The sequence below is a fragment of the Perca flavescens genome, chromosome 6 (assembly GCF_004354835.1).
Source record: "Perca flavescens isolate YP-PL-M2 chromosome 6, PFLA_1.0, whole genome shotgun sequence".
NCBI classification, from domain to species: Eukaryota; Metazoa; Chordata; class Actinopteri; order Perciformes; family Percidae; genus Perca; species Perca flavescens.
This window is the reverse complement of record NC_041336.1, coordinates 21,935,316-21,949,903: the sequence shown is the minus strand read 5'-3', so window position 1 is coordinate 21,949,903 and position 14,588 is coordinate 21,935,316. Positions and strand designations below refer to the sequence as shown.

At 43.4% G+C, this 14,588-nt stretch overlaps 1 protein-coding gene across 1 annotated transcript; it reads left to right on the top strand.

Moving 5' to 3' along the window:
- The first annotated feature begins 34 nt into the window (after nucleotides 1-34).
- fcgbp (Fc gamma binding protein) lies at nucleotides 35-13,644 on the top strand. The gene is made up of 21 exons (XM_028580786.1): nucleotides 35-259; nucleotides 415-767; nucleotides 965-1,544; nucleotides 1,632-2,230; nucleotides 2,323-2,890; nucleotides 3,552-3,817; nucleotides 3,933-4,274; nucleotides 4,436-5,009; nucleotides 5,138-5,337; nucleotides 6,182-6,323; nucleotides 6,488-6,816; nucleotides 7,503-8,094; nucleotides 8,181-8,779; nucleotides 9,207-9,774; nucleotides 9,878-10,476; nucleotides 10,573-11,140; nucleotides 11,249-11,448; nucleotides 11,599-11,979; nucleotides 12,110-12,396; nucleotides 13,273-13,323; nucleotides 13,434-13,644. Exons 1-20 carry the CDS (start codon nucleotides 43-45, stop codon nucleotides 13,280-13,282), a joined length of 7,974 nt encoding a protein of 2,657 aa, XP_028436587.1. The 5' UTR covers nucleotides 35-42; the 3' UTR covers nucleotides 13,283-13,323; nucleotides 13,434-13,644.
- The last annotated feature ends 944 nt before the right edge of the window (nucleotides 13,645-14,588 follow it).

The window sequence follows — 14,588 nt, the reverse complement described above, 5'->3', positions numbered from 1 at the left end:
GGCTTTGAAAACCAGGCCCTGATTGTGGCACAGACCAGTGCGATGGCAGAGCTGCGTATTGATGGTACAAACCTGCCCCGTAATATTGAGTGGAAAAAGATTGCAGGGACAGATTTCTCTTGGGCAGAGATACCCTACAAACAAAACCCTGGCAACAATAAACACACTGTGTCCAGCTCAGGTTCCCGCTTCGCTCTCTACAGTATAGGAGTCAGCCAGATGAATGGATATGGTTCCCCAGGACAATGTATACAGCAAGGTAAGGTGCACATACTATAGCTGTTTAGGAAAAAAAAAAACAGTAGATATTATTATAATATACGGTGTATTGACTGGAGAGAAAATATTTTACATTAAACATGAATTAACCATATTGATGTAGGTATTCATTATATATTATTTATGGTTTTCCAGGTAGTGGATCTTTGTCCTGCAGCAGTATTACCTGCAGTGCCAATGAGGTGTGTGAAGTGAAGGGTGGGTATCCCTCCTGTGTCCCCAAGGCAGTGGAAAAGAAGCCTGGTACCTGCTGGGCCATGGGAGATCCCCACTACCGCACCTTCGACGGGCGACACTACAACTTCATGGGTACCTGCACGTACGTCATTGCTAAAAACTGTGGAAAAGATGATAATCTCCCTGCCTTTGAGGTCCTCGCCCAAAATGAGAACAGAGGAAACATCAGGGTGTCGTATGTCGCCGTGGTCACAGTGAAGGTGTATGGTGTTACCATCACAGTAGTTCGGTCTGAGACAGGCCGTGTGAGGGTAAGGCTTCCTATCTCTAGTTAATAAAAGATTGTTATGCTTTTAAATCGACATATTTGAAATATTATCTTGACTTCAATTTATAGTGATTAGTTTGAATTATTTCTTGGTGTGACACATTTAAATACATGAATTTCAATTTATAGATTATGACTGTAATATATTCAAAACATTTTTTATTATTTTCTTCCGGGCAGATTGACAACAGTCTGTGGAGTTTGCCAGTAACCTTGAACAACGACAAACTGACTATGTTTCAGAGCGGTCGCTCTGTGGTCATTGAGACTGATTTTGGCCTGACTGTCCGTTATGACTGGGAACACTATCTTGTGGTCTCTCTGTCTGGCAGTTACGCTGGTAAGACTTGTGGTCTCTGTGGCAACTTCAATGACAACCCCAATGATGATTTCACCACACCCTCTGGCACCCAGGCAGGTGGGGCTGTGGCCTTTGGGAGCAGCTGGAAGGTTCCAGGGCTGGTGGAAGGTGCTTTTTGCAGAGATGACTGTGAGGGTGGGTGTGAACGCTGTGAACATAGCCTAATGAAGATATGGGAGGGTGACTTGTTTTGTGGGCTCATCACAGTTATAATAAATGGGCCATTCAGCAAATGTCATGCCGTAATTGACCCACAAACATACCTGGAGAACTGTAAATATGATGTATGCATGGGAGGCGGCCTCCGATATTTCCTCTGCAGGGCACTGGAGGCTTACACTGAAGCTTGCCAGCTTGCTGGGATCGAAGTACAAGATTGGAGGACGATGGCACAATGCCGTAAGTAATGTAAACTAAATGAATCATCAAATGAACATACTTCCTTCTTGCTTGTTAGTCATTCCATACTCTTTCTTCCTCCTAAAGCATCTAAATGTCCCGCCAACAGCCACTATGAGCACTGTGGCAATGCCTGTCCTGTCACTTGTTCTGATCCTAATGCTCCCTCCAAATGCAAACGCCCCTGTGTGCAGACCTGCACCTGTAACGCAGGCTTTGTTTTGAGCGGAGGTCAGTGTGTGCCTGCTGCCAAGTGTGGTTGTGTCTATGAGGGTCGGAACATCCCTGCTGGGGAGTCATTCTGGGCTGACCAGGGCTGTCGGCGAAGGTGTGAATGCGTTGCTGGGAGCAGACGTGTGGAGTGCCAGGATAAAGGCTGTGGAGCGGGGCAGCAGTGCCAGGTGGTTGAGGGCATAAGAAAGTGCCAGGCAGTCTCCCACAGCACCTGCCAGGCCACAGGTGACCCCCATTATGTGACCTTTGACAAGATGAAGTTTGACTTCCAGGGCACATGTGTGTACCAACTAGTTGCACTCTGCTCCAAGGACCCAGAGTTAGTACCCTTTGAAGTGCTGGTGCAGAATGATTACCGGGGCAGCAAGGTAGTCTCCTTCACCAAGTTAGTGGAGATCAAGGTGTACTCCCTCAGCATTGTCATTACAAAGACCCACAAGGGCCTGATTATGGTAAGAACTACATCCAAACAGTTAAATCTTTCCTGTGAGTCACTTTAATATTCAGTCTCTGTATATAAATACAATTGTGTGTTCTTCTCCAGGTGAATAATGAGCTGGTCAACCTGCCTGTCACACTGGATGAAGGACTGGTATCTGTGTATAAGAGTGGCTGGTCCGCTGTGGTCACCACAAAGTTCGGCCTCAAAGTGTCCTTCAACTGGGAAAGCGCTGTGTACGTAACACTGCCAAGCAACTACATGGGAGCCGTTTGTGGCCTCTGTGGCAACTACAACGGCAAATCCCAGGATGACCTGATTCCAAAGAACGGTAACAAACCTGTCTCACCAGCAGATTTTGGGGTCAGCTGGCGAGTTGCAGAGATCCCAGGGTGTGTCGATGGCTGCAAAGGAGTGTGTCCTGATTGTGACATTACCCAGAAGGTTCAATATGAAAAAGGAGATTTCTGTGGTTTGTTGAGAGACCCCAAAGGGCCATTCCGTGACTGCCATGCCAAGGTGGACCCAGCTGGCTACTTTGAAGACTGTGTTTATGATGTATGCTTGTATAAGGGCAGAAAGGATGTGCTGTGTCAGGCTATTACATCATACACATCTGCCTGCCAAGCTGTGGGGGCCAAGGTGTACAGCTGGAGAACCAGTCAGTTCTGTGGTGAGATATGCAATAATTTCAATAATAAAAGCAAAGGCAGCATCATTTACTGTAGCACTGTAGAAAGTATAACAATAATATTGGAAAAATGGAATGGCACTTTAAACTTAATTTAATTTCTCTACTGCTCATGTTTCTATCTATACTTCAATGTGTATTTTTCTGGTACTGTATGTTGCTTTGTTATCACTGCCTACATTTGGAATATTCACTCTAAATTAAAGCTATAGTGCACAACTTTTTTATAATAAGGGACGTCCATTACATTCAAGCCATTACCAAATGAGTTGATACAAAGCTATTAAGCCCATCAGCTCGACGAATCGCTCTCTGTATTTCTCAGTATGGCTATGTTTACAAAATTTTGTAGTCCAGCAACGTTCGCACGCAGATGCTTGAGTAAAGATAATTACATCTTCTGAAGTGTCCATCATGTTTTTTTAATCTTTCGTGTCCTCCTTGGCTACTAGCAACTGTGTTGAGGAGGAGTGGTGGTAGTGCGTGGTCACTGAAGGCTTGCGTCATGTGGACTTGCAGACAGTGTTGTTGTCATTTCTTAGAATTCCTCATGGGGTTGACAGAACCTACATACTATAGGTTTATAAAGTTTCCAGTAAATAAAAAACATTCACATTGTCTTTTATGCCCCTTTTGTGTACAGCGGTGAAATGTTCAGTCCACAGCCACTATGAGGTTTGTGCAACCGGCTGTCCAGCCTCGTGCCAAAGTCTGATCCCTCCTCAGGGATGCCAAGCTCAGTGTGAGGAGAGCTGTTCCTGTGATGAGGGGTACATACTCAGCGGAGATCACTGCGTTCCATTTTCACAGTGCGGCTGCGTCTACAATGGCCGCTACTACCGCATGGGCCAAGTGTTTTATCCCAATGGGCAGTGTCAGGAGGAGTGCAAGTGCACACAAGATGGAGAGGTAATGGATACTAAAGTGGACAGTTTGAAAAATTATGATTTAATACTGATCAGTGTGAGCTTGCCATATATACGCAATAAATACACTGCTCTTGTTTCTCAACTGTTTTTCTCAGGTTGAGTGCAAGAAGTTTACATGTGGCCCTAATGAGAAGTGTAAAGTGGAGAATGGTGTCCAAAAATGTCAGCCTGTTGGTAAGGGTGTGTGCCATGCCTCTGGTGACCCCCATTACCTCTCTTTTGATGGGCAAAGATTTGATTTCCAGGGCACCTGCACCTACACACTCTCCAAGAGCTGTGGGTTGGAAGGCACCCACCTGGTGGCCTTTTCTGTTCAGGTGGAGAACGTGAGGTGGAACATGATGATAAACAACAAAGTGGTGTCTGTCACCAAGCTGGTTGCTGTGGAGGTCTACGGCTACACTCTCATCTTAAGGACCAACATGTTTGGAGTCCTGGTGAGTAACAACACTTCATTTGCAGCTTCGTATTTGGAATACTGTGAAAACCATTGCATGGTTGAGAGGGATGTAAAAACTAGCTTGACATAAATACTTAAACATTCTAGTCATCAGTGTTTATTTTCTTTAAATACAACTCACTGTGCCTTTTCTTTTAGGTGAATGGAGTGTTTAACTACCTTCCTTTGAATCTTAATTCTGGAGCAGTGCTGGTCTATCAAGAAGGCATGCATTATGTTATTGAAACAGATTTTGGACTGCGTGTCACATACGATCTGGTCTATCACGTGACAGTCACAGTACCGGGTAATTATCGCGATAAGGTCTGTGGCCTGTGTGGCAACTTCAACGGTAACCAAAAAGATGACTTCCAAATGCCCAACCGTCAGCTCACCAACAATGTGAATGTGTTTGGAAAATCGTGGAGGGTCACCATCCCTAATGTAGTGTGTGAGGATGGCTGTGAAGGGAATAACTGTCCTGTTTGTGAACCGGCTCGCAAGGCTGTGTTTTCAAAGTCCACTTACTGTGGCATTGTTACAGCACCCAACGGTCCTTTTGCAGCCTGCCATAGTATACTGGACCCACAGCCGTATTTTGCTGACTGTGTCTTTGATGTATGTGCTTCCAACGGCGATGGGAAGGTGCTGTGTAACAGCGTAGCAGCCTATACCTTCAACTGTCACATGGCAGGAGTGGACGTGAAAAACTGGAGGACGGCTTCCTTCTGTCGTAAGTGTTTTTTCTGCAAATTCACCTCTTATTCTCGTCTGCCATACTGTAGCCACTGCATTTATTAAATATGAGAACAGGCTCCCTTTTCATCCATGTTTTCCCTGTCTTTTGCTAATTTATTTTAGCAATGAAATGCCCAGCCAACAGTCACTATGAGGTGTGTGCAGATGCCTGCTCTGCAACCTGTGCAGGCCTCACAGAGATTGTACAGTGCTCTAGCAGCTGTATAGAAGGCTGTGAGTGTGATGCTGGCTTTTTATTCAACGGACATGCGTGTGTTCAAGAGACTGGGTGTGGCTGCTATGACAATGGAAAAACGTACAAGGTATAATTTAAACACCTCTGTCAGTACAAAAAAGTATACAGTAATGTACAAATTATAGCTTTTTAGTGTCAAAGTGACTGAAGCAGATACCCATAGCAACATGCTTTTTCCACAGTGTTGGACATTATCCAAATTAGTCTGATTTTAGGGAATGGGGGAGGGGGGCGGGGGGTTAATAAGATGGAAGAAGTAGGATAATGTAGAGCGAGTGGGTCATTTTGGGGTCTTGAATAACCCTGCTTACATTATCCTGCCTATTACATGGCTATTTACTAAAGCTATCAGTAATTTGACTCAAAATATTGATTTACATTTTTTTTTTTTTTTGATTTTAAAAATGATCCTCTAGTCTAAGGCCGCCCAATTTGGGGCCCGCGGGCCAAGTGTGGCCCGTGCTCTCTTTGTTTTGGCCCGCCATGGATTTGACATGCTCATGCTTATTCTCCTCGTACATTTTGTGCAGTTAAAAAGTATGTAATCTGAGTTTAACGGCAATGTAAAGCACAGTGCTGGTAAACTTCCCATTTAAATTACTATACGTACGTTTTATCTACGGAATTCTTCAACGTCGACATTTATTTTTGGCCGGTGGCCTTCCATCCAGATACATTTTGGCCCTTCATATGAAAGAATTTGGGCACCTCTACTCTAGTCCTATAATCACAGCTGCATCCATAGCAGCAGTCTGCTATTCAGAACTAACAGACCGTAGAATGCAGAAGTATTCAGCAAAGCATGAATACAATGAAATAATGAAGAAATAATGTGGACTCCTCCATAGCCTGTCATTGTTTCTTCGGTGTGTTATTTCCCCCTGTTTAATTAACCTGCTCTATGTCCCCAGCCTGGTGAAGTAGTGTATGAGGAAGACTGTAACACAAAGTGCACCTGCAATCCAGCGACAGGCCTAAACTGTGAAAAGCATTCCTGCCCTGAAAGTACCAAATGCATGGTCAAGAAAGGAATCAGGGCATGCTACAACACAGGCAAGGCATAACTAATGTATATTTTTATTAACCAATTTCAACCATCCTTAGCTTATTAACTGAGTAAATACTCTTTCAAAGAAATGTACAGTACATTTTAAATTAGTTTGAAATTAATTTGCAATTTTCGTATCTCTATTTCTCTGTTTTTTTATCTTGTGTAGATCCCTGCAAAGATGCCAAGTGCCGGGTCAAAGAGAAGTGCCACGTTGAGAAGGGTGAAGCTGTGTGCGTCCCCGAGTACACAGGCATATGCTGGGCCTGGGGTGACCCCCACTACCACACATTTGATGGTTACAACTTTAACTTCCAGGGCACCTGCAAGTATGTCATCTCCAAGACCTGCGGGAACCTGGAGGGTCTAGTGCCGTTCACAGTCACTGAGAAGAATGATAACCGGGGAAACACAGTAGTTTCTTACGTCAGGGAAGTGGATGTGTCTGTGTATGGGTACAACATTACCATCCGCAAGAACCAAGTTGGTCGAGTGATGGTAAGATCTTAGTTTCTTGTCTGATGTGTTTTCTGTGTGTGTGTGTGTATGTATATATACATACATACATATATATATATATATACATATATATACATATATATATATATATATATATATATATATATATATATATATATATATATATATATATATATATATATATATATATATATATATATATATATATATATATATATATATATATATATATATATATATATATATATATATATATATATATATATATATATATATATATATATATATATATATATATATATATATATATATATATATATATATATATATATATATATATATATATATATATATATATATATATATATATATATATATATATATATATATATATATATATATATATATATATATATATATATATATATATATATATATATATATATATATATATATATATATATATATATATATATATATATATATATATATATATATATATATATATATATATATATATATATATATATATATATATATATATATATATATATATATATATATATATATATATATATATATATATATATATATATATATATATATATATATATATATATATATATATGTATGTATATGTATGTGTGTATGTATGTATGTATGTATATATATATATACTGTATATTCTTATCTATTCCCTTCAGGTGGATGGGGAGCTGTTAAATCTTCCTGTACAAATTGATGATGGTAATGGTGAGGTTGAGGTGTCAGTGTTTCAGAGTGGTAACACTGCAGTGGTGGAGACAAATTTTGGCCTGGTTGTCTCCTACGACTGGAACTGGGAGCTGGTCATCAAACTGCCCAGCAGCTACTACGGCAGTGTCTGTGGTCTTTGTGGCAACTTCAACGGTAACTACCGCGATGAGCTCCAAAATCCAGCCGGAATAGCTGTCTCCTCAGTGATAGAGTGGGGCAAGAGCTGGCAAACGCCTGACCAGGACAAGGACCATCCTTGCTGGGACACATGTAAGGAAAACTGTCCTACCTGTGATGATAACCAGAGTAAGCTCTATGAGACTGAGGCTTTCTGTGGGGGCCTTGTTGCTAAGACCAATAATGTGTTCAAGATATGTCATGAAAAATTGGACCCCCAGGCCTTCATGGACAGCTGTGTGTATGATATGTGTTTGAATAAGGGAGACAAAAAGATGCTGTGCCAGGCATTGGCCTCCTACAGTCAGCATTGTCGTGAGGAAGGAATAATAATCAAGGACTGGAGGAAAACGTTTGGCTGCCGTAAGTATTTACGAGACTCTCCTTAAAGATTTTTATCACATATTTAAGTTTTTCGTTAACACCTTTTAAATTTAATTTCTATTCAGCAATGAGCTGTCAGCGTCACAGCCACTATGAAGACTGTGCCAGCCCATGCCAGCCATCCTGCCCATTCCCTGAGCAAATTAAAACCTGCAACGGTGTCTGTGTGGAGACATGTGTGTGTGATCAGGGTTACGTCCTCAGCGCTGGTGTCTGTGTGCCTGCTAAAACATGTGGTTGCTCCTATCAGGGCCATTACTACAAGCCAGGCCAGCACTTTTGGGCTGATGAGGCTTGCGGTCGCCTGTGTGAGTGTGATACGACCCTGGGCATGGTGACATGTCGCAAGGCTTCCTGCTCTGCCAAGGAGACGTGCACCTTAGTGGATGGAGAGCGTGCCTGCCGACCCATCAGTCATGCCACATGCACAGCCTCAGGTGACCCACACTACCGGAGTTTTGATGGCTACAGGTACGACTTCCAGGGCACATGTGTATATCAGCTGGTGGGACTGTGCTCGCAGCAGCCCGGACTAGTGCCTTTCAAGGTGACCGTGCAGAACGACCACCGGGGAAGCAAGGCCGTGTCCTACACAAGGACTGTCACCTTTTCCATATATGACATCACCCTCACCATCAGCAGAGAATACCCCTACAAGGTCCTGGTAAGTAGGGATGTGGAGGTATGGATAATGTAAAACATGTAGGTGTTTTAATGAAAGATGAAACACCTACAAAAAAAAGAAAATGAAAATAATAATAATAATAATAATAATAATAATAATAATCTTGACACTTGTTTTCATGTGGATTTTCGGAGAGAAAACACAGCATGTAGTTACAGTATAAAAAATAAAAACAGGACAGATACGCTGAGCCTCATTCAAATGAGTGGATGATAATACCTTCTGTCATTGTGCTAATTCTGACATCCCTCAAGCTCTTCCACATATATTTAATTGCATATTAAAATTTGGATCCAGGCAGACTTAATTAAACTTAACTGCACATTAGAATGGATTAGCAAGGACTGCAGAATTATTAAATCTATAATCTCCTATACATATTTTTCCCTCGCTTTCCGCTCTTCAGCTCAATGGGCAGCTTGCTTCGTTACCACTGGATTACAATAATGAGCTGGTCGTGTTTCTCAGCGGCTGGACAGCTGTAGTGGAAACAGTCGCTGGTATCACCGTGACCTTTGACTGGCAGAGCACAGTGAGCGTTACTCTGCCCAGCAACTACCAGGGCGCAGTCTGCGGCCTGTGCGGCAACTACAATGGAAAAGCTCAGGATGACCTGACCATGCGGAACGGCCAGACCGCCACAAATGGAGCCACGCTGGGGGAGAGCTGGCAGGTGGCCCTCGTACCAGGCTGCTCATCAGTCTGCCAGGGGGCATGGTGCCAGGCCTGTTCAGACTCCGAGAGGAAAGAGTACCAAGCCCAGAAGTATTGTGGTATTATTGCTGACAAAGCAGGGCCTTTCAGAGATTGTCACGGACGTGTGGATCCTGCTCCTTACCTGGAGGACTGTATGTATGACGCCTGTCATTATCATGGTCACCATGGAGCAGTGTGTGATGCTGTGGGAGTCTATGTCTCTGCCTGTCTGAGCCAAGGAATCACCATCCGCTCCTGGAGAACAGATAGCTTTTGTCGTGAGTTTGAGATTGTGTTTTCATATTTCAAATCTTTCATTTTAAAATATCTCTTCTATCTTTCACCTTGTTCCTCTGCCCCTCTTATCATCCTATCCCGCAGCAATGGTGTGTCCAGCTAACAGCCATTATACCCTGTGTGCTGTGGGCTGCCCAGCCACCTGTGCCAGCTTAACTTCCCTTGCAACCTGCCATAGGTCCTGTACAGAGGCCTGCGAGTGTGACGAAGGCTACCTGTTGAGTGGGGATACCTGTGTGCCTGTGAGAGACTGTGGCTGCTCCTACGATGGCCACTACTACAGGAAAGGAGACGTCTTCTACCCTGAAACAGAGTGTGTGGAGCAATGCATGTGTGGAGAGAATGGCGCGGTGTCTTGTCAAAAGGCCAAGTGCCGTGCAGGGGAGACCTGTAAGCTTGTTAACGGAGTGAAAGGCTGCCACCCTGAGGGGCAGGGCAAGTGTGTTGCTTCTGGTGATCCTCATTACATTTCCTTTGATGGACGGAGGTTTGATTTCCAGGGTACCTGTGTCTATGTGTTGGCCAAGGTTTGCGATGATGACAATGGCCAGCTGACTCCATTCAGCGTAACTCAGGGCAATGAGAAGTATGGAAATGGAAAAGTGGCTGTTACCAAGTCCGTTGCAGTGGCGGTCTACGGTTATGTTGTTTACATCCAGCAGAAAGTGCCATGGAAAGTCATTGTGAGTTCAACAACTTAATACCCAACGTGTGGTTACATTTGTGTATCGGTTTATTTCCTCATGATAATTCTGTTCTCTTCTTCCTCATCCGTACAGGTGGATGATGAACTTCTAAACCTTCCTCTCTTCCTGGACAACGGGCGTCTCAGAGTCACCCAGGAAGGTAGCAACATAATTGTCCGGACAGACTTTGGACTGACAGTCCTGTATGACACTGTCTATTATGTTGAGGTGATCGTGCCTTCTACATACCAGGGAAAGATGTGCGGTCTCTGCGGCAACTACAACAAGAACGGCGGCGATGACTTTATACTTCCCGACGGCAAAAACACGAACAGCGTCGACGACTTTGGGAAGGCGTGGGTGGTGGAACTGCCTGGCAATGTTTGTGGGGGCTGTGGAGGCCAGTGTCCAGTATGTGAGCAGGCCAAGGCCGCTTTGTACGGAAAAGCCGACTCCTGTGGCATCATAAGTGCACCTAATGGACCTTTCAAAGCCTGCCACAGTAAAATTGACCCAGTGGCATTTGTGTCTCATTGTGTGTTTGATGTTTGTGCTGTGGGTGGTGACAAAGATACTCTGTGTAACAGTATCCAGGCCTATGCTATGGCCTGCCAGAGCGAAGGAGTGCAAATCCAGCCATGGAGGAGCAACTCATTCTGTCGTAAGTTACACACAACAGTATTTTCGCTGAAGAATTGTCCATATTTTTGATGTTTTGCATTTCTGGTGGTAGTACAAAGTCTTACAAATGTCTTCTCGTCTTTTGTAGCTGCTTCCTGCCCTGCACACAGTCACTATGAGGTGTGTGCCGACACCTGTAGTGGGACCTGTGCCAGCTTTATTTACCCATTTACTTGCTCTGAAAGCTGTTTTGAAGGATGCCAATGTGATGACGGCTTTGTTTTTGATGGCATCCAATGCGTTCCCTTGGACAACTGTGGATGTGTGCACAATGGCAGATATCTGACGGTAAAACTGAAATTTTGCTTTGTTGTCATACATAGTAACTGTGCCACAATGACTAATACTTCTTGTCATAGCATTTACACATGACTAGAGACGTAAAACATTCTATTCACCGACCTGGGAGATAACATTTTAAACAATGTTTGTTTCCAGGTGGGCCAAGCAGTTGTGGACAAAGCCTGCGAGTCCAAGTGTGTGTGCCAGGCCTCTGGGCTGGTAAAGTGTGAAAAGCTTTCCTGTGCCAGTGGGGAGGTTTGTGGTGCAAAAGATGGCGTCAGAGGTTGCCACGTCAAACGGGGCCATTGCGGCGTCAGCCAAGTCGGCCACCTCACCTCCTTTGATGGCATGTCCGGAGCAATAGGAGCGCAAGGGGCATATGAAGTGGCGTCTCTGTGCGACGAGACCGACAAGCTGTGGTTCCGTGTGGTTGTGGATGTCAGGGTCTGCAGCAAAGGTGCATCTTCCACTGTCGCCACTGTGTATGTGTTCTTCAAGGAAACCACCATCGCAGTGAACAGCCAACACGTGACCTGGGTGAGAAGAGCCGGGAAAGATAAGAGTTAAATGTTTAACAATTAAAGTAGTCCCTTTTGATGTAGAAACTTTTTTTTTTAAACTTCAATTTGTCTTTTTTTTTTTTTTCGCCATTCTTCATGTCATCCAGGTAAATGGCAGAAAAGTGTCTCTTCCCAGCAAAATGACGAGTGAGATATCCGTCCAAATCTCAGAGAAGACTGTGATCATCGAGAGGGCATCTGCTGTGCGGGTCACTTACTCAATTTCACAGGAGGTCACTGTCATTATTGACAGTAGCCTGTCCGGTAAAATGTGCGGCGCCTGCGGCAACTACAATAACGACTCCAAAGATGACATGAGGACTGCAGATGGGAAAATCACCACTGACGTGTCCGTGGTTGTTGGCTCCTGGAGCGCTGGGGACTTTTCTAAATGGTAAGTATTTGAAAGGCACAATGCAACATTTCCTCTCTGTAAATGTAATGATGCATGGCTACATTTACTGCTATAATAATGATCTTCTTCACAACATGCTCTCATGACATTGTTCCCCAACTCCCAATGTTAACTTTAATTGTTTTAATAACATAACATTCTCTTGTACCTTGCTTTTAACCTTCAATTCTAGTTAGAGTGAAAGTTTTAATCTTGAACTCTGTCTTACCCTTTATTATGCAAACAGCAAACTTAATTTGACCACTGAAACAATCAAGTACAGATCAGCGAGAGATGGCACGGTGCTATGAGCATTCAACCGCTTATTCTCTTAACAGCAAGAACTAAACAAGGACTCCACAGAGCCCTTTTAAAGGAATGAGAGTGTGGTTTTTAATTGCATTTGGTCCAATTTAATTAAGAAATGCCAGAGAAACCCCTATGGTAATTACTGATTAAAAAGCAGGTGAGGCTGACAGACATGGCCATCAAAAGCTACCAAGCTTGCAATCCAATCACTGCTTGTCATCCAAGAACACTTAAGACTCATCTGGGTGCAATATTAATTTGAGCCTTCATCTTTAGTTCTGTGTTTTAGCCTTAAGTCAATTCTTTTGAGAATTGAGTTTTGTGCGCCCCCCCTTCCTCTCCTCATTCAACATCATTGTCTTTTTGCGGGCATTTTCTGATCACCAGACCCGAACAACCCAAGAAAATGCCCCTAAGAGTCGTGCTGCTGCTGCTTCGGAGTGTTTGCATATGCCCTTAGAAACACAATTTTCAGAAGTGTTGCTTGTAATCTCTGTTATGCCCGAGTGAACAAGACTTTACTTTGCTCCAGTGCCCTTTGACTGCAATTTTTCTTTTTCATTTCAGTGGCCTGTAGAGATGTTGGTTCTGCGGTGATAGAAAGCATCTGGTATACAGGTAAGAAACTGAGGTTGTTTCCTCTCCGAACCATGAACTGATGTTTTCCTCATGATTGAAACAGCCGTACAATGTGGCTCACATCCTTGCTTTTTACCCCCATTAAACAGGATGAAGAATGTGAAGACTTACTCATCATACTTCAATGCTTCCTATTGATTCGTGGAATTGTTTTTGTTGTTTACTGGCAGTCTGCTCTATTGTTCACTTTGGAATGGTAGAGAGATGTAGCTCATTATTGGGCAACATCTCCATCTAGTGGAGGAGGAAATTATAGCATCTCTTTTCCACAGAACAACCAAGAGCAATACCTGTCTTATTATGCTGTATTTTCTTAGTTTAAAAAAAGTTGTTTAACAAAATGTGTTTTCCTTACTTTTCCAACCAATAAATACTTCTTCATAACACTGCATGAGTTGTTTGTGATTCCCAGAGAATTGTACTTCTATAAAACCTGTAGAGCACGGTCTGTATGTATACCAGTAAATTAGAAAACATGACTTTTGTGGATTTTGGGTATTGTGTGTGCAGTTTCTGATGCATCTAGCACAGCTGGCGACAGAGGAAATCCTGTGTAAACTTCAGGTTTTAATAACAAAGCTGTCTGCACTAAAGGCCCTTGGTGTAGGAGTGAAAGAGAAAAGTAGTACAAAATCCAACAAACTACAGTCAACTTACCACAACAGTAGATAGATAACACCGTGGATATCAAAGTGGGCATTCACCAGATTGAGATAGAACCGGCTGCCATAGTCCACCCAGCTCATTTGCTACTAGCGGAGGGTGGAATCTGGCAGTTTGGTGTGGGAGAGACCTTGGGGAGACAGTTTTCATATAGCTGAGAGAAAACTTGTATCTTACTGAAAGACTGCACTGGCCATGAAAGTGCACCAGTGTTTATGCTTTCACTTCACTGAGCTTCTCTCCAAAGCCTGTAAATTACACCACAGTGCAACAAGCTCAATGCTTGATGCTGCTTGTGATGTCTCTTATATATTTGTAATTTTGTTTTACTATGAATGCTGGCACCAAACCGCATGGTAGTAAGCTCTGTTTAGCACAGTGCTGTAGCTCTCCTCGTGCTGTTTACTTCTGCTTAGGGGAGCTCAGGGTAGTTTAGGGAGCAACTCCAGTGGCTGAGCACTCGCACCAGCACCCCGCCCCCCCACCCCCCCTTCTCTCTCTCTCTCTCTCATTCCTGAGGCAAGACCTGGAAGACCAAGGAGGAACAGAGTTTACTTTGGTGCAGCCGAAGTACTGAAGAC

What these genes read in the sequence shown, in the direction of transcription:
- fcgbp (XM_028580786.1), top strand. Translation starts at nt 43, where the DNA reads ATGGCAGAGCTGCGTATTGATGGTACAAACCTGCCCCGTAATATTGAG. An exon ending in AATACCCCTACAAGGTCCTG is followed by an intron (nt 8,780 to 9,206) that starts GTAAGTAGGGAT and finishes TCCGCTCTTCAG; the next exon opens with CTCAATGGGCAGCTTGCTTC. An exon ending in GAGAACAGATAGCTTTTGTC is followed by an intron (nt 9,775 to 9,877) that starts GTGAGTTTGAGA and finishes CCTATCCCGCAG; the next exon opens with CAATGGTGTGTCCAGCTAAC.